Source organism: Fonsecaea multimorphosa, assembly GCF_000836435.1.
Source record: "Fonsecaea multimorphosa CBS 102226 unplaced genomic scaffold supercont1.13, whole genome shotgun sequence".
In the NCBI taxonomy this organism is placed as follows: domain Eukaryota; kingdom Fungi; phylum Ascomycota; class Eurotiomycetes; order Chaetothyriales; family Herpotrichiellaceae; genus Fonsecaea; species Fonsecaea multimorphosa.
Window position 1 is genome coordinate 280818 of NW_015971647.1, and position 25104 is coordinate 305921.

The 25104-nt window shown below is 52.8% G+C and overlaps 5 protein-coding genes across 5 annotated transcripts; 1 reads left to right on the forward strand and 4 right to left on the reverse strand.

Annotated features, from left to right (window-relative positions):
• Positions 1-384: 384 nt before the first annotated feature.
• On the reverse strand, positions 385-3799 carry Z520_06805 (uncharacterized protein; the record flags this gene model as incomplete). The annotated part of the gene is made up of 5 exons (XM_016777305.1): positions 385-975; positions 1709-2684; positions 2737-3146; positions 3200-3505; positions 3563-3799. 5 exons carry the CDS (start codon positions 3797-3799, stop codon positions 385-387), a joined length of 2520 nt encoding a protein of 839 aa, XP_016631476.1.
• A 1070-nt stretch (positions 3800-4869) lies between these two features.
• Z520_06806 (uncharacterized protein) lies at positions 4870-10556 on the reverse strand (the record flags this gene model as incomplete). The annotated part of the gene is made up of 2 exons (XM_016777306.1): positions 4870-10210; positions 10264-10556. 2 exons carry the CDS (start codon positions 10554-10556, stop codon positions 4870-4872), a joined length of 5634 nt encoding a protein of 1877 aa, XP_016631477.1.
• Positions 10557-13080: 2524 nt separating this feature from the next.
• Z520_06807 (uncharacterized protein) lies at positions 13081-18443 on the forward strand (the record flags this gene model as incomplete). The annotated part of the gene is made up of 2 exons (XM_016777307.1): positions 13081-16982; positions 17036-18443. The coding sequence occupies 2 exons, from the start codon at positions 13081-13083 to the stop codon at positions 18441-18443; spliced, it is 5310 nt and encodes a 1769-aa protein (XP_016631478.1).
• Positions 18444-19809: 1366 nt separating this feature from the next.
• Positions 19810-21322, reverse strand: Z520_06808 (uncharacterized protein; the record flags this gene model as incomplete). The annotated part of the gene is made up of 2 exons (XM_016777308.1): positions 19810-21149; positions 21205-21322. 2 exons carry the CDS (start codon positions 21320-21322, stop codon positions 19810-19812), a joined length of 1458 nt encoding a protein of 485 aa, XP_016631479.1.
• Positions 21323-22467: 1145 nt separating this feature from the next.
• Positions 22468-24969, reverse strand: Z520_06809 (uncharacterized protein; the record flags this gene model as incomplete). The annotated part of the gene is made up of 1 exon (XM_016777309.1): positions 22468-24969. The coding sequence occupies one exon, from the start codon at positions 24967-24969 to the stop codon at positions 22468-22470; it is 2502 nt and encodes an 833-aa protein (XP_016631480.1).
• Between the last annotated feature and the right edge of the window lie 135 nt (positions 24970-25104).

Genomic DNA, 25104 nt, shown 5'->3' on the forward strand with positions numbered 1-25104 from the left:
GGCGCGGGGTTGATTGCTTTGTTTTCTCTGACTTTGTGGGGATGTTTTCCTCTATTATTTGCCGATGTCGGTGTCGGCTAGATGCAGAGCGAGGGGGCCGCCTGGACGATGGGGGTCCCGTTATTTGACCCTGTCCTCCAGTACCCAGGCAGATATTGTTCACTCGCGTGGGTGTATCTGTGTGCGTGTACCTCGTATGTCTCGCAGTCCTCTTGGAACTCCCATCGGAAACAACCTCAGGTACTGACTGACTTCAGCGTAGCCGATGACATCTGCCGTGCTGTCAAAGAATGTGGAACAAATACGAGGTACCTAGGTATGCAAAGTTCGGGGTAATGTTCATGCAACGCGGAATTGACACCGCAATACTCCGCATCTCTTTATTCAGAATGAGTCTTTCTTCTCCTTTACGTCTTTGCGCTCATAATCTTGTGAATATTGATTCCATCCTCCGTCCACATTGCCCGCTGGCGCCCCAACTCCTACCAGGAACGACCCGGTCACCGCCAGGCCATCACAGACCGCAAGGTTGATCGTGGCATCCGGGTCCCATGGAGGCGGATGGACAGGGTTGTTGCCAGACAACTTGGTGTCCGGCCTGAATACCAAGCAATCTGTCGAGCCGCCGAAATGGAACATTCCGATCGACTGGCCCTTGTCGATTAGCTCTCCAACCTGGACGGTGAACTGGCATGAACACACCTCCGCCATTCCGAGGCATACTATTACCATCAAACCGATGAGAGGGTTGTCGGCTGGGATGAAAATAATTCCACGTGCTGCCACGGCTGAGGTATACGGTTGCGAGTTGTTCGGAGGAGGGTGGAAAGGGGAGGGCGGCGTCGGGTGCGCCGGGGACTTCGAAGCCTTGGGAGAGGTTCTCAGAGTATACGACCCTGCCACATGACGAATGTCCACCACTTTCCTAGACTCAGGCGCGTGCCAACAGTGGTATGACGTGACGCCCGGAAATGCCTGAACACCGAATCATCAACAAATTGCTCGGTCTTGGGATGGTCGTCCAACATGTCAGCCAAAGAGAAAGGTTGGCCCTTGAGGCAGGTATCGTGAAGCTTGACACTGGTAGCGAACTGGAGGGAGAGTTTCGTGAGATTGGGACCGGCCACCACGAGTCCTTGGAGGACGACGATGCTGTGTCCGCGTCACAGAGGCCTTTTGTGTGAAGCTGTTGCATCTTCTCAAGCTGGTCCAGCTTTGTGGCAAGCCATTGTTTGATATGGGCTCCGTCCTTGGGAAGCCGATGGCCTAGCGAGGCATGAGGAGGCGGGACTCGCCTGAGCTCGTGAGAAACCATCACTGAGGCTGCATGGTGAGCTTTCCTGCGGGACATAACTCTGGGGAGCTGAAGCACATGTGCTCTTCTGCATTGCGCAAAGTGGACTTCTTGTCGGATCTCGAGTAGAGCTGAACTTGGAGCAAGTGATAGACGGGTGTTTGGGTGTCGAGGTGACAGACCCAAGGCGCAGTGGCTCACGGAGAATCATTTCTCCGGCAACCTCGAGGCTCAATATCGTATTCCCATGGTTGAGATAGATGGATAGATACCTGTGCTCGAATATCACTGCCCGTACAATCTCAAACGCCAATACCATCGCTGTGTTTCCGACGCTACCCTCGCATATCCGATCCAGCACCACATGCCGGCCATCTGGCCCCTACGGGCTCAAAATCCACCCACCCCCCTTACCCGTTGCACTGCACCGATAACACCTGTGGCCCATGAAAACTTGCCTGCGTCGACACCAATCGCCCCCTCGGCCTGCTGGCCAGTCTTCGGATCCTTCCAACATCCAGCATCAGGTCCTTGATTCTCCGTTTTCCCATAGATGTGCGTGTTTTGATTCTGTCTGATTCCTTCCATCCACTTACCCACCACCAATGGACTATCAATCATGACGTTCACTTCTTGGCTGTGATACCAGCTCTGCGTGTCTTGGTTACCGTTGCCTTGAATGCCAATGTGGTCGTCCACGACCATCAGCTTGATGTGACATGACCGCTGCTTGAATTTGTTGTGGATGGGATGGATTTGATCTTTGGCTACGTAGGCATAGATGTCAAGGTTGTCGCGATATTCCGGTCCCACGTCGCGGTACAGTCCGTGTGCTATCATTTCGTTATGTCCGCCCTGCGCGGGCAGCAGCTCTCCCGCATCGTTGTATCCGAGACAGTAATAGTAACTGACCTTGACCCCTCGTCGGCAAGCCGCTACAATTTCGGGCAAAAGGGCTTCGGCGTTCAAGTCGGGTGTCTGAATGAAAACCGACTTGGTCGCATGACGAAGGGCAGACGTGAAGGCCTCATTTTGCGGGGTGTGCAAAGAGTGCTTGTTGGGCGCTCCCCATGGCGGGCGGCATACCATGGCAATCGGGAAAGGGTCATGTCGTGGTATCGGGATGAGAGGGGTCATTGCGTCGGCTGGTCCAATATCCGGTGCGCTCCCTTTCGTATCAGGCTGGATTGTCGTGTTGAGGAGGCGGGTGATTGCATTGATCCTTGTCTCTCCTTCGCGTGGTTTCAAGAAGGCCACGGCGCGCAGCACCTCCGACTTGATGTCAGGGTCGTAATGGGGGTCTTCTGATGTGTGCTGAGGCAAGTCCATCTGCGATCCATGCTCGGCAATTTCCCTCAGGCTCTCGTGCCCGTCCGGGACCGGCGTGGGCCTTCAGTAGGGTTAGTGAAACGGAAGCATATATCTCAGAGCAGCCAACGTACGCTTGATACACGGGGACCAACTTTCCGTTCTCGTCAAACAGGGTCGCATGGATGTCGCTCGAGAATGTGGGAACCGGTAAATCCGCAGCAGGTCGGCTCAGCAACGGCAGGGGTGGTTGAAGCGCATTGTGCCATGAAATGTGCGCAAGGTCATAGAATGAGTCCACAATTGGTCCTTCCAATTGCGTCATCATCTCCATGTTGTCGTTGTCTTGGATGTTATTGCTTTGTACAATGGCAATGCGGCGATCCACGATCATGTATTTGGCATGGAATGTCCCGAACATTGGTCGGTGGAAATTCATGACTTCGATGTCCATGTTTGGCAGCTCGTCAGGATGAGGGATTCGAACTTTACCTTCGGGGTCTGCAAATTCTTTCGGTGGCACTATGAGGTGGTTTTTCACAAACTCGTACTGTCAATATCGACTGACTTGCGAGGTGGACAGGACTCGCAGCTCACCTGTTTGGCACTTCCTCTGTCATAGATAATCTTGACGACGACCCGGCGGTTGGTTTGGACAGCCTTTTTTGAAAGCTCTCTCAGTGCATTCGTAATCAACCTGGTGGGTTCTGAATACATCCAGAAGTTGGTCGCTAGGTAGACCTCTTGTTCAGCCCTCGCTATCATGTTAGACATGTGCCGGCAGATGTCAGGGATAGTCGCCATGATTGTGAGCGGACAGACTCCGTTGCTGCCGAGGAGCGATGGAGCACACAAGCCCACCAAAGGGTTCTTTTCCAGCGTGCACAGGACATCATGATAGATCTAGCGACCTGGTCAAAATCGGTTCTTGACATTGTTACAGTCAACGGAGTTTCTTACCCTCAGAAACAGATCGCTGGGATTAGAGTTGCCCCATTTTCCACACTTTCGAGCCTCTTCCAGATCACTCGGTTCTTCCTTGCCCAGGTCCAGTTTCTTGGTGACGACCTCATCGTCGATGTTGACGCCAAAGAGTTTCTTGGCCGCCGCGTGAGGAGACAAGGAAGGATCTTTGGCCAGCTCGGAAGTAATCGACTGGCCATTCTGGCAGAGCTCATAGATGTTTTTGGGAATCATGGCGGCAGCACGTTGTGGTGGTGATCACGCGAGTCTCTATTGGAGCATCACACTGAGGGAGAACGCAGTCACGGGCTGATGGCGTTGGGACAGCTTTTCAGTTCTGGCAGACTCTGGGCAGAGTCGCTATTTGGGCAATGAAGGATTTCTTGTTCGAGGTAGCTCACGAAAGCGCTGTTAGAGGTTTCACAAAGCCAAAGAAGGATCGGGGCCAGGAACGTGAGAGCCACGCAAGCCAAACCTGAAAGTTGAAAGGTGCGCCCAAGGGACCGCCGATCATTGGCCTGGGAAGGTGAAGCTGATCCTTTATCGCGTGAGGAATGCACAGCAGTCTAGTTGGTCTAGGCGTCGATTGGGCGTCATAGGCACCATTGCGGGCGGTTTGATGATGACGGCATCCTGCAAAAGCGGGGATTCTAGGGGCGCTAGGCCTAGTCACACCAGCTGGGCACGCCTGAAGCGAAGCTTTTGCGCCCCTCCTGTTAAAGCTTGGACTCAAAGCTTGGCGAGCTTGTCCGCGTTCCCTGTTCACTGGCAGCTGGCCAAGTGCCAAGTTGCCCGCCTGGTATCGACCCGGTTCTTTGCCCTCAGCTTGTTGATTACCTTCGTCGACTGATTTGCAGGATTGTACTTCCGCACTGCTACGAGCATGACTACATACCTCATCCAAGGACAGAAGTTGGCAGAAGAGTCGTATGTATTCAAGGTTGTAGGCTTCCTCAGCAGCTCTCGTATTAACCTCCAAAAGGCACAATACTTGGTATACATGCCAGATTCCTCCGGGTCCTGCTACATCTATGCTATTTTGATGTCCTTCTCCCTGTCAATTACAAATGCAATACATCCCCCTCCAAGTGATTATAGCTAGCCATGGATGGAGTCCCTTCTTGTGTAACCAATGCATCCCAACGCCGCCCATTTTGTTTGGTCATCTTGCACTCCAGCAATCTGCCAGTAAAACATGTCGCTAGAGCAGGACAGACGCTAGACTAAGCGGACAAATCACAGCTGACCCGAGAGAATGGCTTCCGTTGCTGCGCCAGAAGTTAGTTTCTCTTCCAAGGTTGGAGTCATGGGCACAACTTACCACTTCCAATATAGGCTCGCTTCGCGTCCAAATTCACATTGAATCTCCGCTCCAATTCCTGCTTGATGCCTTTCTTCGTCACGGTCATAAGGTCCGCCGTCTTCAGTATGTCACGGATTTCGTTCAGGATCATATCATCAGTAGGCAATCCAGTCAGATCGGCCATGTCCATGTCGGCGACCGATTGACCTCCTGCCATCATCCCCCCACCCAGCATGTCCGAAGGCGCGAGAGACAACCTGGAATGGCTGTAGCCCCTCTCATACATAGGAGGATGCATGTCGAGCTGTGAAACAGATCTGGAAGGTCCCATGAGATGTGCCGTGCTTTCATAGACGGCAGGGCCACCGCCATAGACGGACGCGGCAGGGTGGTACGACTTGGTACCGTAGCTGTAGCCTGAGATCTCGGATCTTTCGTCGTCTCGTTGGGTCTGAGCATCCCATAGTTCTGCCTGATACTCTTCCCACTTCTTCTTTGGAATCGAGTCGGGGTCGAATTTGCCCTCGTCCGAGATTAAAATCTGTTTACCCTTTTCACCAGTCACCAGACGCGTATTACCCCAGCTGAAATCATCCATGTGCCAGAATGCATACAGTGGCAGCCCCAGAGAGAAGACGGGCATGGCCAGAATGTAGACGATCATCCAACCAATCATTTCCCATTTGCGGCGGAGGATGAAGATGATGGCTTGCAAACCATATATTGCTCCCAATAGAATGAATGCAGTCAGTGGTATCACGTCGGACGACGTGGAGAGAAGCACAATCAGGTAGACAATGTAAGCCACCGTGACGGGCGCAATCACAGTCGATAACAGATCCAGGAAGACGACAAAACGCATACTGAAACAGCAGAAACCGCACAACTGCTGTAACGGCAGCAGTTCAACTAGGTTGTGAACAGTACTGTTGATCCACCGACGTCGCTGAGACATGAAGACTTTCCAACTGTCGGGTGCAATAGTCCAGGCGTGGGCGTGGAAGATGTATTTCGTCTTATACTTGGAGTGATGTTTCAAGAGCAGCGTGGTCAGGTATCGATCTTCGCCCAGATGCAACAAGTTCTTCATGTGTAACGTGTCGACTCGGATCTCAGAATAGTCCTGGATGATTTCCTTGCTCACAAAAAGTGGCTTTCCCGTTTCCGCGGCCCGGATTCGATACATGGTGAAACAACCTGGTAGACATGTGACGGAACCAAACAATGATTCGAATGCCTTGGTGAGATTGTGCGAAATGTAGTACTCGTAAACCTGCATCATCGTGATGAAAGATGCCTTCGCGTTGGACAACGAAGTCTCTCCGCAAACAGCGATCAGTCTTGTGTCGCGTAGGAATGCCGAAACCATGCGAGTAGCCGAGTCGGGAGCCACAACTGTATCAGCATCGATCTGGAGCATAAATTCGTAAAACGTTGGATTGACCCCAATGATGTTTCTGATCTGGTGATGCATCTCCAGTTCCAGTGGGCTCATGGGCATGTTGTAATGAACTCGATTCAAGAAGCGCATGATGACCATCTGGGAGTCACGCTTGCCTCTGTTTCCAGGTTTCGAGACTTCGGAGGGTTTCCCGATTTTGACCACCACTAAGAAGGGAACGATGTGCCCTTGAACTTCGTACAGACCCGAGTATACCTTGCCCATGTTGTGTTGCTTCATACCTTCACCCAGAGATTCGAAGCTCAGTGGTTCCGGATCGACTGTCTCCGACACTCCCAAAATATCGAGGACAATACGAGGTGTCGGTCGATCATTTCCTTGACCAATAATCATACCATCGCAGACCACGATCAGCAATTTGCGTTTGTCGTCATATCGCATCCTCGCTGCCGAATCGATAGCTCGCCGAAGAGATTCTTCGTCTTCCGTATAGGCGGGAACCTGGCAGATGACGAACTTGTCGAGGTTTTCGGGTGCATTCTTGCCTCCAAACTGGAGCGCAGCCAAAAACTTGAAGCCAATCACGGTACAAAGCAGAATGGAGATGGCCAGGAGGATATACCGAGCGAAGAGACATTGTGCCGAATTTCTGGTATCCGTGACTCCAACGAAGAACAAATTGTCAAGGCAGAGCTGCATTCGACTCCTCATCCCAGAGTCCAGAGGAAGAGCGTTCCAGTATTTGGTAACGTCTTGTCCGGCCCGTTGCGTGAACAGATCAACCACAAGGTCATCCATGAAGTTGGTGTCAACGCCGGATGGAACTGTTTGACCAGGAGGAGCTCTGGTGCTGCGTCCACCTTCGTTGTAGGTGGTGAAGTCGTACACTCTACCATTCAATATGGCGATAGAATGTGATTTCTTGGCAAGAGTGTGCAAATATTGTGGAGTATATCCGATGCTTCCTTTCTTGTAGTTGGATTTCAACATGATCATTTGCTCAAAAAACCAATCCGGGCGCGAGTCATTGGTGAAGTAGCGGAAGTCGTGATATCGGCGATTCGGGTCAGTGCTACTGATGACTGTAGCAGAGCCTGTGATGTTCGTTGTCGTAAAATCCAACTGAACTGTAGGATCCACTCGGCCGTCTTTCCCTTGACAAAGGGCCGAAACCTGGACAGGGAACAGTCCAGTTGAGTCGAGACCAGCATACTTTTCGAGTGACGTTTGCGGGATGATACTGGGATAGTGGGCGGGTGCGAAAGCACCTAGATCGAGTACCACGCCTCGTATAGCCGTATATGCGCTGTGACCGTTCTTGCCGTCATGCGATGACAGTTCCGCCGCAGAGAACACGTTTTGCTTCGGACAGATGAGCTGGGGGAAGACGACGATGAAGAAAGCCACGAAAAGGCAGCTGGTCCAGATGATGATGTTGATCGCGAACTTCTCCCTCCAGGCAATTCTCACATCCTTCCGTTTCATGCCGCCAAACCATTTGATAGCAAAGTCTGGGAGGTACCAAGTCAGAAAGTACACAATCGCCAGCCACCTTTTACGTGACGACGAAACGGGTACAACATCGACTTCTTCCATCTTCTTTCTGTTACCCTTCTCAGCCAGTTCTTCCTTGGTCTCGAGGTTGCGGAACATATCCCCGGAGTTGAAGGCTGAGGCCCCGGCGTCAGATTTGGCGTCAAGCTCTCGGCTGCCAAAGTAGCCACCTCCTTTTGTTTCGTCGCCATAGAAAGAACCAGGCGTTCCCTCGTGAGAGGCAACTAATCGAGCTTTGGAATCATTGAAGGGGTTGAGACTCGGCGTATCGGGTCTGGAAAGTGCGGGAACTTCGCCGCCAAAGTAGGCGGTGCTCTGAGATCCCGTGAGGGCGACACTCGCCCAACAGCGTTCGCTGAGGAAAACACCAGTATTACCAATTCTTGCTTCGTTCCCGGGCCACTGTTTGCTATCCAGGACAAGCTGTGCCTTCTCGCGATCGCTTCCGACCACGCCAGGGTCAGCGTCGGTCAGCCCCAGAAATTCACCGAACGGGAGGAACACACTGAAATCAGCGGTCCGAAGTCGTTGACTGATCTCGGGTATTCCAAACATCTGGACCTGTTGGCGGACACACTTGCTGTCGAATTGATTGGCAATTCGCCTATCATTCGGCTTCAAGCAAAATACGAAGTAGTTGTTGACATTTGGTGCGGTCAGCGATTTGGTGATGTTGTCCAAAGACGACAGGAACTGCGCTGCTGCACCTTGATTCAGACCTGTCGCAGAAGCCTTTGTTTTTCTGGTTCTCCCCTCCTCTTGAGTATGTGTCGATTCTGCATCTTCCTGGAAAGCCGGCGAGCGATCTGCTCTTCGACTGCCCATCCGGCGCAGTTGGTCATGCTTCTTCCGGGAAAGGCTGGGCATGCGCAACGGCTTTGAGCTGACCTGGGCCTGCACAATGGCTGTCTTCTCTGAGGGATGGCTGATGGTGTTTAAGGCTTCTTGGCCGAACAAGCTGGCCACAAAATCACTTTTGGTAGCTCTGACCATGTTCATCAAGTCCCCGGAGACCACATCGCCGTTTTCTTCAACCAGGCGATGGACTGGATAATCCACCTCGCCGGCATAATGGCGGACAGTGAACGATGCCGCAAGATTCGTCGTAGCAAAATTGCTTCCGGGTAAGGTGGTGGTGGCGCTGCTCACCGTAATCGCCTTATTCTTGTTCTCGAATCGCTTTCGAATACTGTCTAAAAATTGGGTATCCGTCCGACCACGACGTGTTTGATCATCCAGAATGGCAAGCAGTCCGTTGCCATGCTTGAGAAGACCACGGACAGCATCCGTATTATCGAAATAACTGGTCGCAGGCACACTGACTTCTTCGCTTTCCAGCATTTCGGCCGTCTTTTCGAAGAAGCCGTGGAGGCAGGTATTGTAAAGCGACTCATTCGCAGCATTGTTCAACAGCTGATCCAGCACAGATCCGGTGGAAGTATGGTCCGCAAAACCTGGAAAGTCGACAATGGAGACGGTGTTGGCAACGGCATCCTCTGCAGCACAAATCCTTTGGTTGATGCTCTCCATGATGTATGCAACCAGGAGGGAGTAGAGCGTCGTTGCAAGTTCATCGGCATTTTCTCGAGCACCCTTTGGATCCAGCATGACAGTGACGCGCTCTCGGTGGAGTGTCTTTGTCTTGTGCCTCATGCTTTCTTCCAGGTCCTGAACGCTCAGTCCGAGAAAAGCCGCGACCAGAGCCAAGGTGTCAGTGTTCTTGACGACCGTGACTGTCTCGCCACCTTCGTGAGAATAACCGCCGCTTTCTTCAGCCGCAGTTAATGTCGCCTGACCTGTGCCAAATTCGAGCTGGCCGATATGCAGAATAGCAGCAAGAACTTGACATATTTCCGCGATTTCGGCTCTAGGGAACTCCAGCTTTCGCAAAGCCGTCTTAAAGTGTTGGAAGCCCTCCGCGTCATTGATGCCCACCTTCATTTGCGTTGGGTGACCAAGATATCTCCATCGCTTCTGTGCCACGGAGGCAGACCTTGTCAAGCCAGTGCCTGCCGTGGTGATGTTTGTTTGTCCGTTGAGGCCAAGATGAGACTTTTCTGCCGCACTTGTTCCGGCCAGAAGATAGTACAGCACATGAAAGCTCCTTTCACCGGTCGGTACATGTGAAATTCGACTCCTTTCCAAGCGGTGGTCTAACAGTTTGCCTCCAATGAGGGTGGGAATCGACGATGAAGCGTCATATTGTAGTTCGTAATACAGCCCAGCTTTTGATGCTGTTTGAGTCGTTGTAGTCTTGGTCGTGGTCAAAGTATCGAAGACAAAGGCAGCAAGCGACAGTTTGGATGATAGTGGTGTGGAGGAGAACGAAAGGAAGGAGGAAAGTAGGTGTGACCTGACTGTCGTTTTGCCCGCACCGGACTCTCCACTGTCGCACGATTAGCAGGATATCAATACCATATTGGCATTCAGCAAACATACAAGAAGACAATAGCCTGATCTTCTGCTCTACTTCCCAGTCTTGCCCATGCCCTACGGGCGAGATCCTCAGCCTCGCCCATGGCACTCCCCTCCTTTTCACCATTTGGTCCCCTGCTTGACGAGGTATACGTATTGAGGCATATCAAAGCCTGAGAGGATAACTTCGCGGTCGGGAGAGAGACATGGAATCGGCTTGCCAGGTGGGCCGTCAAATGGGTGTCTGATTGTAAATGAGGAGGAAGTGCAGGCAATGAAGCTTGCAGATGAGCCGGAACATTGCCACGAGCGGCCATTCTGATTGAGATGTATTGGACGTGTCAAAATATGTCTGAAAGACGAGCCACGAGTCGGCTCACACGCCGTCCCAATAACCCAGCTCTTCAATTCATCGAACGTAGTTGCGCGGTCGGGCAATTGTTGACTCGGGGACTCTTGTCAAGGAGGCTTTCGATTTTGCAACAGCGAATGTTAGGAGGCAACGAGCGTCAATATGTGGCGGGACAACCAAATATGCAGAGCGAGAGAATATAGCGAGAGATCGTCAAATCGTAGCAAAGATTGCAATTGAAAGAAGCAACAATAAAGTCAACGTGAAGCAAGTCGAGATGATTGAGCAACAAAGTTGGCTCGCGCAGGGGGGTTTTGGTCGGCCTGCGAGACCAATACTGTGGTATTTGGCGGACAGCAAGATTTGGGCGGAGCTGGTAACCGTCATTACAATGAAACCCTCGGCGGGTCATTTTGAGACCCCAGCATGCTACCGCTTTAGGCTTTTTCTGTGTCTGAGATCTCACCATCTTCCCAAGTGACCACAAACTGCGCCGCAGCCGGGCTGTCCCATTCCCTTCTCCAGCACTGGTAATTATTAATACTGTCGCCGTGCATGTCGAATCTGGCTGTACCTCTGATGCTGACAGATAAGAAACCTAATCCCGAGTATAGAGCACCGAGTCCCAAGTATAGCTTCTGCTCAGTTGGTCACCTCACTTACAAACTGGCTTATTGTCATACACACCCTACCCGAGCTACTTTTGCTACCGTCACGGCCACCTTGGAGCTTTCCTCTACGGAGTCTTTGGAAGCCGGATGGGTCATCAGACGGAGTTGCTGCGCGGCGACTCGAAAGAGCACTGGACTCGAAGAGGAGGTACCTAGGTAGGGAGGTTGGGGGATGGTGTCCTCCGCTCAGGACCGAGAATTTGTAAATGCACCTGTCGCCATCCAATAATAATAGAGATGGGACGCATACTCCAGACACACGCTCAGTCTGCAGCCAGCAGAACAAGACACTACCTCGTACATGCCTGTCAGGTTCGGCACTGCATTTTGGGATCTCCGACGTAACGCAACATGACCATGGCCTTACCTTCCTAGTCCTGTGAAGATGCCCCAGTCCGAGGCCAGAAAGGCTAGGACAAGGAAAGGAGGCAGCCATTATTAAAAAGTTTTATAGTGGCTCTTTTGCTGTGGCGGCGCTCCTTTTCCCTACCTCGCTCTCCGCACAGCTTCCCCAGTTGAGGCACACCACAAGCGAAGAGGATTTTCCAACAGCTCATCCTTTTTTCCGCTGGTGATAAGCGAGTGACCACATCTTCGGAAACTCAACGCCTAGAGGCTGACCACGGAGGCACACATACAGCCCGGTCGCCGATAAGACCAACTGAGACAGATGCGAGTGATGCAGCACTCAATTCTGCAGGTGAGCGAGACGGTGCAGAAGCGTGCCACATGCTGACTGACGGGTCATCACGTGACTTGAACGGGGCTTGGGGCCTGCGCTGGTTTGTGGCAAAAAGCACCGTGTGCATCCCGATCACCACACGATGGGCGTTGAGTGGGAACAAACTGAAACTAGGACGAGAGAATTGGTGCTGCTCTTTTCTTTCAGCAAACATCTCATCATGTAATAATATGAGGACCGAGTTCATTTCCATGTCTCATCTCGGATGGTTCTGAACACCGTGCGTGAGCAGCTGGATACCTACTTGTCATTATTGCCATCGTACGTAAGGTGTTTCGAAGCCATCACACTCTTGACGCGACATTTGACATGCGGCTTTGTTGACTTTTCCCAGTCCGTTGCCCTGGAGCACATTGACCGTTGGTGCGATTGGCCTGGACAAGATTGACCGGCTGTTTAGGGTTCCGGGCTCCCCTGCAGCAACCCGAGTGGCTTAGACCTAGAGCAGTATAACGCCCAGCAAAGGTCCGGGGCTCAAGTGCCCGGAAAAGGGCACCCAACAGAGGTGGCGTTGCAGATTGGCTGCTATTCTTGACCCAGAGTGACCGTGGCTGCGGATCGAGGAGAAGCTGGACAGGGGTCAATATTCTGTCGTCAGGCTACGGTATTGGTAATGCTCGATACACACTCCCTATCCTGGAAAAAAACATCCCTTTGGATACACTCCGCCATGTTCGGGGCCCATATCGTGGCCTTGCTCTCGCTTGCCGCGACAACCTCCTCCTACCCCCTTCACTCACCCTCTGCACCTTCGTTCACCTACACACATCACTCTCGCTTACATTGTTGAAATCTATTCGAGATCTAACGAGCATCTGTCAGTCCGTCACTTCGGATCTTCTCCCGCTCACTTTTTGCCTTCTGAAATGCTGCATTGACGACTTGACACGGCTCGCTGCTGTTTCAACCCTTCGTTCGACCCTCCACGATCACCGCCTTGTTTAACCGTCTAGACTGACAGAGTAACCTTCAAGAGGAGGCTTTCACATACTGGCGACATTGTTTTGCATATTGATCAAGAACCCCGAATAGTTGACGGAGGCCCTGTCGACCCCTTTGCTCGACAGGGGCCCATCATGGCAAACCGCTACTCGACGTACTCGAACAACTCTTCGCAAGTTGGTGCTGCCAGAACAGCAGCCCAACAGCCTACCCAAGTCTCGACTACTACGCTTCTCAACTCCCTACACACAATTTATGCCTCCGGCCAAACATACCAACTCGACTCGAGCACGAGCATTGCGGTCAACACGTGGCTGAGTGTGATCAATCCTGATGCCCAAGGACGGATTGGAGGTACTGTCGACGCGGATATCGCTTCAAGAGCTTGGGAACATGCCAGACGAAGAGCCGAGGATGGATGTATCATTTTAGGATCTCTGCATCCGTCGACACCCTCGCTGTTCCAAGCATTTCTTCAAGTTATACCTCTGCCCACTCCAGAGATCGCATACACTGCTCTAACGGCTTTGCGCCCTTTCCTCTCCTGTGTCACACCCCTCAATCCGACAACCTATAGGCACTCCTCTCTTGCTGCCAAGTATACCGTCGCTCTGAATGGGACAGTCACGGGATTCACCCTTGCCCTGTCTGGCTCAGGGATTGACGTGGAAAAGGGCCTGCTGACGATTCCCTCTGAGCCTGGCCATCGCGCCTTTGACGTCTTCTACTACCTCTTGACATCAGCATCCACTCCTACTGAGCGGGAATTCCTGGGTCTGCAACATCCTTCCAAGTACACCCTCTTAAATAGATCTGGATATTACGATCCGCCCAACTATCTTCCATCAGCTGATGACGCAGCAGCCGCTGAAGACTTCCGCTCCGCTTTGAAGTCGATTGGCATCAAGGGCGCGGCTTTCCGTGGGCTTCTGTCGTGCCTAGCCGGACTGTTGAAGCTGGGTGAGACGACTGGGTTCCTGGTTGACTCCGACGTCCTCGAGGAAATATGTGAGGATGTAGGCGGCCTGATCGGTCTGGAGCCCGAAGTCCTCATTAAGAAGTGTTCCACAGAAGATCGTGAAGTCTTGATCGCAGGCATGTACGAAGCTCTGGTGGACTGGGTCCTTTCAAAGGCCAACGATGCTATTGCCGCCGAGTTACGCTCCGGCGCTCTCACGCCTGACTCTAGCACCAAGACAGGTGATGAGGTCAGTCTCACGGTCATCGAGATCCCTGGCGAGCCGCTCGGAAAAGCTGTGGCTATGCGAAATGTTTTCGACGATACCCAGGGGATAAACGCCGAAATGAAGGACGATGGTGTTGAGGTTGTACCTGCCGGCCACTCCGTTCTCAAGGAAATGACCTCTGCCGTCGCGGAGGTGGAAGCTGACCTAGGTATCAAAGGAGGACCGCTTAGTCGGGAAAGAGAGCACGACCGGGATCGCAGGGAAGGCATCCTGGAAAGAATCGGTAACGAGGCCGAGGCTGGAGGCTTCCTTCGCACTTTACTCTACCCCGTTGATGGCGAGGGCCTGAATTTTGGCCGAAAAGGCCGCTTTGACCTGGGGGCTACTCTTGCCAGCAGTAGAGCATGGTACCAGCTCTCTATCCATCCCACCGATGATGCACCAAGTTCGTTGGCTGCACTGGCTTCGACGACTTCCGCCTGGTCTGCGGGAGCGGTATCAAGACAATTGCGAGCATGGAGACTTCCTGAATGGGCCAACCACCGCAACCGGCGGCTCGACTTCACGGCTGATTTTGATGTCGAGGAGTTCGTGACAAGGTACTCCAGACTCGGCTGCAAAGATGGCAAAGATGGGATAGAAAGCTTCTTGCTCGAAAGAGGCTGGACAAATGGAGAAGTCATCATTGGGCGAGAACGGGTCTGGATGCGTGAAAGTGCTTGGTGGGAGGCTGAGTCAATGCTCGACATGATACCCGTCGAAGGCGGCTTTTCCGACGACCCTGCCTTCGGCCAGCCACTCAACCCCTTTGCATCCAGCTACTCTGCCAATGCTCCTCACAACGGCAGTGGCTTCTTCCCGCCAATGGGTGACAATTTGAGCGTCGGAGATAGCCGGGAGAATCTGCTTGCTCAGGCTGGCGCAGAACGGGCCAAGTCAATCGCACCAACAATGGCACGTACGATGCACACAGTCGGCGGTGACTACGGCCTTGGGCCCAAGGGCGACGATCACAAGGACGCAGTCTATGATCCCGACCTCGGGCAATATGTTGGTGGCATGGATCCCGAGCTTGCCGATCCTCGAAACGTGGAGTCTAAGAAGACGTCCGTCGGCAGACAAGCTTGGGTGTCTCTTGTCTGGGCGCTCACCTGGTGGATACCCTCTATCTTCCTGCGCTATATTGGTCGCATGAAGCGCCCCGATGTGCGCATGGCATGGCGAGAGAAGATCGTGTTAGTCTTCCTTATCTTCCTACTGAATGCCTTCATCGTCTTCTACATCATCGAGTTTGGTAGGCTTCTGTGTCCAAACTTCGACAAGGCTTGGAATGCAAAAGAAGTCGGCTTCCACACAGGTACAAATGACTTTTATGTCAGCGTTCGGGGGAAAGTCTACGACATCACCAAGTTCTATCGCATACAACACAGTGACACGGCTATTCAAACGAACGCGGAGAATATGCTTCCGCTGGCGGGACTGAATCTTGACGCCTACTTCCCACCACCCTTGAGTCGAGCTTGTCCAGGGCTGAATGTCGACGAGAGTGTGCAGTTGCAACACAATGACACCAGCGCTATTCTCTACCCGAACGCCGTCCACACCTCCGGTCACCTTTATCAGCCAGATCAGCAGTCAGCATTGTATAGCTGGGATTGGTACAGCGACACTTTCCTGCCAAAGATCAACCAATATTTCAAAGGAGACCTCGTTGTCTCAAAGGGCAGTATCAAGAGTCAAGCTGAGAACGACGATAGGCAGTGGGTGATCATCCACCAGAAAATATACGACCTCACCGACTATTTCTACACCTTGAACCTCATGAATAATTTTGCAACTTATAAGTTCTTCCCCGAGGCGGTGACGGACCTGATCAGCAGCAATCCAGGCTCGGATATCACGAGCCAGTGGGGAACGGATGCCGAGTTCGCAAACAGTCTGAACTGTATGAACAATGCGTTCTACGTTGGCAAGGTCGACTTCCGAGACACCCCAAGGTGTCAGGTCAACAACTACCTTCTCCTGGCTTTTGCCTTGATCTTGTGTGTGGTCATTGGAGTCAAGTTTTTGGCGGCATTACAACTTGGGTCGAAGCGTCGACCAGCTGCACAGGATAAGTTCGTTATATGCCAGGTCCCCGCCTATACTGAGGGTGAAGACCATCTGAGAAAATCTCTAGATTCTCTCACAGCCCTTCAGTATGACAATAAGAGAAAGCTAATTTGTGTCATTTGCGATGGAATGATTGTGGGTGGTGGCAATGACAGGCCTACGCCTAAAATTGTTTTGGATGTCCTTGGTGTTGATCCCAAGATCGACCCACCAGCTCTGCCCTTCCGCTCCGTCGGCAATGGCAATGAGCAACTCAATTACGGGAAAGTGTACTCCGGACTCTACGAATATGAGGGCAACGTTGTTCCATATATTGTCATCGTCAAGGTTGGCAAGGAATCGGAGCAAACAAAGGCCAAACCTGGAAATCGCGGCAAGCGAGACTCTCAGATCTTGTTGATGCAGTTCTTGAACCGTGTCCACCACAGGTCACCCATGTCTCCTCTCGAACTGGAAATCTTCCACCAAATCAACAACGTCATCGGTGTCGACCCTGAACTGTATGAGTATCTACTCATGGTCGACGCAGATACCATGGTCAAAGAAGATTCGCTCAATCGCCTGGTCGCCGCCTGTGCCAACGATGCTAAGATTGCAGGCATCTGTGGCGAGACAAGCTTGGAGAATGAAGAACGCAGCCTATGGACAATGATTCAAGTCTACGAATACTACATCTCGCATCATCTTGCCAAAGCTTTCGAGTCCTTGTTCGGCAGCGTCACTTGTTTGCCTGGATGGTATGTTGTTGCGACCTTCCCCCTTTGCTCACTATCGCTAACTCTGTTTGCAGTTTCTGCATGTATCGTCTTCGAACCGCTGACAAGGGTCGGCCTCTAATCATCTCGGACAAGGTCATCCAGGAATACTCGGACTGCGACGTTGATACTCTCCACAAGAAGAACTTGTTGTCTTTGGGTGAGGATCGATATCTTACGACGTTGATGACCAAGCACTTCCCTTCGATGTCCTACAAGTTTGTCCCCGACGCTTACGCCCTCACTGCCGCACCGGAATCTTGGTCCGTCTTGTTATCGCAGAGAAGACGTTGGATCAACTCGACCATTCATAACCTTGCCGAGCTCGTCTTTTTGAAAGATCTTTGTGGTTTCTGCTGCTTCTCGATGAGATTTGTCGTCTTCATTGATTTGTTTGGTACCTTGATCCTTCCCGCCACCTGCACCTATCTCGGCTACTTGATTTACAGAGTCGCGTCACATTCCGGCCAATTTCCTCTGATTTCGATTGTGATGATTGCTGCAGTGTATGGCTTACAAGCGGTGATCTTCATCATCAAACGACAATGGCAGCACGTGGGATGGATGCTCATTTACATATTGGCATATCCCATTTACAGCTTCGTCCTACCGATCTACTCGTTCTGGAATCAAGACAACTTTTCTTGGGGTAACACGAGAATTGTTATTGGAGAGAAGGGTGACAAAAAGGTCGTCGCCATTCAAGACGAAGGCTTCGACCCCCGGTCGATCCCTCTTCAGAGGTGGGATGACTACGCCACAGCCAACAACCTGCCAGGCCGTCGTGGAAATCCTGGCGCATACCCAGAGAAAGGGTTTGAGTATGGCTACACTGACGACCCGGCGATGATGGAAATGGACGACATGCAGTCAAGCTACTCTTCCGTGAAACCAGCCAGCACGATCCTGGCTGGCTTCCCTCAGCAATCAGCGCCATATATGGCACCGCCTCGATCAACGACGCCGTTTACCGCGATGCAAAATAACCGCGCCAGCACCATGACTGGCCTCACACAGTTCAAGGATCAACCGCTCAGCCTGCACGGACGGAACATGAGTATGATGAGCCTGGGCAGCCAAATGCGACTGAAGTCCCCGTCGCCCGTGCCACCATACCAGGATAACCCGCGCAGCCGCAGCCCGTACCAACAGGGAGGCATGCAACATTCGGTCAGCAGACCCAGCCTGTTAGGCGTGGCGGGCATGACGAGCAGTCGGCCAGCATCTACGGTGATGGATTTCCGCACCGTTCCTTCGGCGGGACCCAGTGATCATGACATTGTCGAGGCGATCCGCGCGGTATTGGCCGAGGTGGATCTCGACAAGGTCACCAAGAAGCAAGTCAGGGCGCTGGTCGAGCAGAGGCTTCAATGCGAGGTGCCTGCTGGCGAGAGACGGGCGTTCCTGGACAAAGCAATTGACGGCGAACTGGCCAACATGTAAAAGTTGAGGAAGGAATCCAGCATAGCGTTAGCGTCATGGTGAAGGGAGCGGCCCATACCCTTTTTGTTTTTCTAATTGGCCTCAAACGGGGTCGGGGGTTGGGTACATGTTTGTCTGTATCTTGGGATGAAGATGATGAACGATACTTTGCCAAAATATTTTCTGCGGTCAAAGGCATGGCATGGCGTGGGATGGCAATAATGGGAGGATTGAACGGGCCCGGGGGGGAGGGGGCAAAAAGAAGGCTCTACGTGAAGACCCTCCTCATACTGGCTGGGGTCATTTAATGCTATATCTATATATATACTAGGATCTACGAGGAAAGGATGTTTTGCCCTCTAACAAGCCCCCCTCCCCTGCCCCTCCCTATGCATTTCATTAATAGGGGATCAATGGGATATAATACCTCCATCGGACGCACATGTATGTTTCCTATGTAGTCAGTCAGTCGGTCAGTCAAGCTATTTGGCCTGTAAGTACCCTAGGTATGTAAGTCGGTGCGCTGTGCTGGGAAATCGGGGATATTTTGGCCCCCTCTCTCTCTCTCTCCGTGTCTGTGACAGACGGGGCATGCGTGTATATAGGCCACATGTAGCGTCAACCTGGTATCATCTGGTGTCTGGTGTCTGGTGTCTGGTGTCATGACCCTTTGCATGTTGTTCTCGTTGTAGCTGTTCCCCCGGTGTATTGTCTATGTCCTTCTGTGCCTCCGCCTCCGCCTTCTCTGAAGGTCAGTCCCGCAGCCAGGGATTTTCATAGAACAGTGCGATTGTAGACAGTTTCTTCACCAGCGAGTGTGATTGACGAATTGTACCGGCAAATGGGAAAGGAACCTTTGCGAATAGACACATACCGCATAGAGCCTGTACAGCGGATTTCTATTAATTTTATAAAATTTTGGTCCTATAGAATGTATATACAAATCTACACCTGCCACCACTCGCAGCCTGTCAATCCTCGTCTCTTCAAGACCATGTGATCCCAAACCACTCGTCCACCATGACGAAGGTGATATATTAATAAGTAACGTCCTCGGTTCGGACAATGGCCGTCCTTCTCTTTGACGGGCAGTTCCACGTCCAAGTCTATATTTCCTTCCAATTCCTGTTCCAATGTCGAAATGAACCAAACCGACTGGGGTATCTCAAAATAAGTCAAGGAGTGTCTCGAAGGTCCAAATGCCTGAGCCAAGAATAAAACGAATGTACCCTCCAACTTTTGGCGAGAAAACCCGCCCTCGGTCCTGGCTGCCCCAGGGCCGACTGAGATGCGGGCTCTAGAGAAATGGAAGATTATCTTCTGATAGAAGATATCCGTAACACAAAGGAAAATTGCTGCAACTGCCTGCATGCTCTTTTCTTCCACCTCAGAAAGCAACTCCCACCCCCGGACTTCTCAAGGGTCCACCAATTTCTTTGATGATGAAATCGTCAGCGTCCTTGATGATCTCTGCGTAGCATGGTGGTACATCAGGGACACCGCTGACAATGGGTCTCAAAGTCCCGCCTCCCTTGGAGACACTCTTAACCATGCCGCTTCGACTTTGCCATTCGCCAGCTGTCGTGGTGGTGACACTTGTTGCGTCTGTCAGACTTTGGTTGCCATAGGAGAGAATGTCAGTGTCGATGGTGCTGGCGATGGTGGACTCCGTCATGGTCCTGTGATGTTGCCGCGGCCAGAGATTCAACGGTTTGGGTGGTGCTGCGGCTGGCGCAGAGAGCTGATAGAATTGAGTTCGCTTGCGGCGATGCTCTGCGAACGAGGACGACGTGGACGATGATTTAGTGGTGCTGATGGAGGAAGAATGACTGCGGTGTGCGAGCCACTGAGAAATTCGCTTTTGTGTCTGATAGTTGGGATGGAAGTAGCCTGAAGGCGAGTTCATATCGGCTGGTTTGGAGAAGTTCCTGGCTGGTGCGGAAGGCACAATTGGCGGTGGTGCTGGAGCTTCGGGAGGCACTTGGTCTTGTTGCTCTGCTGGAGTCTCGACGACGCGGGGGAAGTCGAGCACAGTATCACCGATAGTGACCGAGGTCGCCGGAGGGCTAAACTCCTCTTGCATTGGCGTCAGGATGGCCACAGATGCTTCTGAGCGGACACCAGCACCAGGGAAGTGGATTTGTGGAGGCAGGCCGGGGAAAGATGACCACGAAACAGGATGGGAGTGGAGAGCATCGTACTCGGAAGGCGGTCGAGACATCGATATGACAGTCGACGAGGTGTCAGGTCGTGCATGGGACATGCGGCGTTGTTCAATCATAGAGGCAGGCTTTACAGGAGCAGGCAGTAGAGAAACCTTGTGTGGAAGGAACTCTTCTGACTTTGTTCGCACCAATGCTCGCGGCGGGAGCTTGATATCACCGCCCTCTGTGAAACTCAGCCGATCAAAAGCTGGTAGGTCTGACAGGCGGTTATTAGGCATGTAGATGCTGAGCTCGAGCGGACGGAACTCCTGTGCCGCTCGCCGGAGGGGAAGCTGTTGCGCCAGAGGCAATGGTGGCTGAGGACCAGATATTATGGGTTTCGAAGCATGTCTCCGCATTGAAAGGCTTGATCTGAGGGAGGCTTTGCCTTGGGAAACCCATTGCGACAATTGTGAAGGGAGCGGAGGTGTGGGAGTTGGAGGGAGCCCATCAAATACGGTGAGCTTCATGGGCGGGACCAGGTGAGGTTGTTGATACATGATGCGCATTTCTCGCTCCACGCCTGTAAAACATGTCAATCAACTTGTTCCATCCCCGTACCGGAGAGAACCACAAACCAGATGGAAGTGGCTGTTTCTCCAACTCTTTCTCATCACTTCTCGCAAGGAGACAGTCGAAGAACTCAAAATGGCATGTTGGCTCCAGCGAGTCCTCGGGCACGGTCTTCGACCTCATGTCGGCGACGATGAAGACGACGTGTCAACACACAGTGTTGTGAGGCGCCGGTGCACGATTAGGGCTTGAAAATTAATGGGAATGTCGACGATGCCAGCATCAATAAGGAACGAAAAGCAGGAAACCAAGGTCAAGGATGGAGAAGAGGGGAGGGGACAAGGAAGGCGTGATGCTTCCAAAGCTGCAGCTGCAGCCCGACAAACTATCACTCTTCCTTGGAGAAAGAGAGGTCGAGAGGCCTGGCCAGAGGAAGAGGGATCTTTTTCTTTGAAGGACATGAAACGAAGCTTTCAACCGTGGCATTGCTGTGGGGGAACCGCAGTTCCCGCTAACACGAGCTCACTTTTCTCTCCACCTGCTCCTCCTCCTGCTTTCACTCACCGTTGTAGCGGAGCCGTAGAGAGCCCTTCAATCACATCCCCTCGTGGGCGCTTGATCACTGGTACCTGTACAAGGAAGGATGAAAAGGGGGCCTTGCGGCGAGATGAAGCTTGGGGTCGTGGCATTGGACACGAGTTGGTTGGATGAGAGGCTGCCAACAGAGAGGGTCAGAGGAGGTCAGCAATTATCCGAGAGGCTCCAGAGTTCACCAAGCGCCCGAGCCATGGCATAGCATGGCATCGTGCAGCGAGTGTCACCGGGTGTTGATGAAGGCGTATGCGAGTTGCTATTCGCAGGGGATTGAGGAGTCGAGGTGTGAAGGAAGATGAGGCGGGCGGTTAGTTGGTTGGCGTCTAGCCAATCACACGCCTCAGCCTGCTTTCTCTGCAATACACCAAAAACTCGGCTGGGAACAACACACGATGAAACAATCGCACAATAACAAAGAGCAATAGTCTTGAGAGTCGAGACTGATGTGGCTTGGTTTCAGAATCAAGTACGAGGCCGGAGTACCGAGTACGAGGAGATGGAACATCCGCTATGGTTGTGTTTGAAGTGCATATCGTATTATCGGCTGCGTCGTCCACAGCCACGCGCTTCCAAGGCTTCCCTCTGCAATTTACTCCCATACACTGTCCATAATTGTACACATGGCGACTGCACGCACATACGTGGCTCGCTCTCCACCATGACAACGAACACCGCAAGTCTCCACGACCAAAAGAAATGAACCCAAAACCCTCATCTTCCTCTCCCGTGCAATCTCAGTACCTCTCCACTACTCGCGGTCTCCCATCCATTGATCCGTCCAAGGTGAGTCTCTCCCTGTCTTCGGCATCGACATACCTCCTCTCTGGCTCCATTGGGCGGTATCTAGGTTGTTCTACAGGAACATACTCCGATAGGACGGGCCGCCTGTCGTCCACAAAGACGCTACCTTCGCGACCGACAGGGCGCGTACTCTGACCTCGCGTCACGAATTCCACCGGTAGAGGCTCTTCGTATCGCAAAGCTGGCGGTGGCCGCACGCTCCCCATCCGGACGGGCTCGCGGAACTCGGTCCGCTCATCAGCGTATACGGGTTGTCGTACTGGGCGATCCATCACCTGGACGCTAGAGCTTCGTATTGGTGGGGCCGGCTCAAGGTATTCTCGAGGGGCGGACCCGGGTACAGCTGAACTTCTAGGTGGCTCTGCGAGACGGTGGTATGAGACCGGTGGCGGAGGCATTTCGGAAGGATAAGCTCTTTCTGGCGCTGCCTCTACGAAGACCGAGCCTGCACGGGCTTGACGGGGATATTCTTCGTAGCGCGGCTCCACCTCAGCTCCTCGAACTGACATTGCTCGAGGCACAACCGAGGGCCGCTCCTGGATAATTTCGCGGAATCTCCTGCCGTACTGGTCGATGACGATCCGTTCAACGGGAGGCGGCGGCGGCGGCGGCATAGGCTCGACGGCATAACGATGATAAGTCCCGTCGCGATCATCGTAGACTTCGCGATAAACGGGTGCAGGTGTGCGCACCACCCTCACCTCCGGAGGAGGCTGGTCATACTCCACTGCAACCTCACGAGGGGGCCGACCTGGTTCCACCAAGGCAGGACTTTCCACTCGGGCGTAAGAGACGGCACGTGGGCGAGAAGGCGATTCATAGTACTGGTCGACGTATTCTCGCGGCTGCTCTGCTCGCAGACTGTGCATGCTTGCCACGCGGCGCAAGTCCTGGTCATCTCGCGCTGGTCTCACACTCGCCCTGGACAGTGGGCGGGGCTCACTCAAAGGCATCAACTGTTCAACCCGGCGCGGAAGTAGTCGCGAGGGAGATTCCACATACCGTTCAGGAGGGGGCATGTAACGTCCTCCTTGGACTGGATCCTCATCAATGACAATGGGCTGATCCGCTCTGCTGGTTCGGAATCTGCCAGAACCAAGTGGCTGGACGTCGTGGAACGGTGGTGGGGAGACATCTTCTTCCTTGATCAGGCCATCTGGAGACGTTCCACCGTTTCTTCGGGATTTTCGGGCATTGCGAGCCTCACGAGCCTCAAGCTTTCTCTTTTTCTTGGGTGGTAATGCTTGCATATCATCAGGACTTGTGGGAGATCCTGGTCTTCCAATCCATTGTTTCCGGCGGGGACGTGCATTCTGTAATAGAGGGGAATCCTTAGTTATAGCCAGAGGCGAGACACGAGACGGTTGAGGGCAAATGGGAGAGGTGATATGGTTTCTTACTATCCGCATGTTGGCTTCCGAGGGTGAACCGGGCCTTCCCCCACCGTCTTCCAGCTCCGAGTATCTGCGCAGGGGACGACCGCGTGGATCTCTACTGTCCTGCATTTCCTGTGCTTGAGTGACCTTGGGTGTGGGATATTGAACCATGGCTTCTGGGGGCGAATACTCTCCTTCCTCTTCATCCTCATCCATGTCCATTGCGGCAGTATCGACGGGGGCTGCAGATTTTGGAGGTAGGACGGCAAGGGGCGCAGGAGGCGCAGCTTGAGCGGAGATACCATCAGCAGCATCAGAGTACAAAGGGGCTCCCATGACGGCGCTGACGACGCGTGCGCCCGAAGGCTCGTCCGCCTGCTCTTCATCAGCGTCGTCGGTAGAGTCGCTAGGCGGTCTCTCGGGCGTCGAATCGGGGGCTTTGCTAGAGTAGTAGGCATCTTCGTCGAAGGAGTCTGTCGCATCGACATCTTCCTTGGAAGACGGGGATTTGACGGCGCCCGTCACTCTGGCAAAGATGGCTGGTAGGTCAAAGTCCGGTTTCGCCTCGGCAGGCGCAGGCTTCTTGCGGGCATCTGCTTTTCTATGTTCAAATTGTTCTCTCAATGCTCGCTCAAGTCGTTGTCGCTTCAGCTGTATTTCGGCCCGAACTAGATCATCCGACTTTGTCAAAAGGACAGGGTCAAACTCAGAAACATTACTGGTAGGTTGATTGGCAGTTGCGACAGAAACACCGTTTGGTTTTGTTTGAGCTGGGGTGGTCTCATCTTCACGCTTTCCCTGAGTCGCAGCTCCAAGATGATTTGGAGAAGCACTTGGAGGAAATGGAGGAGGTACATTCAACTGAGTTTGAGAAAGGGTTGATGGGGTCTGAGAAGCAGGCACTCGGATGGCATGGGCTGGCACTGTCAATCTAGGATGACTTCCAGAAAATACCTCGTCGCGAATCCTCAGTATCTTCTCATATTCCAAGGCCTCATTGACGGGTTGCAGAGAGGTCGGGAGAACGCCATTCAGTAGAGGGCCAGAAGAAGCGGCCATGCCTAAGGGATGCGCGTCTGAGCTGCGCAGAGCTGACAGATGGATTCTACCTGGACAGACACATGGCAAGGGTCAAAGGAGCAACAATTGAGAGACAGAAGAGGATGCTGGCAAGGGGAGTTCAACAAGGGTAAT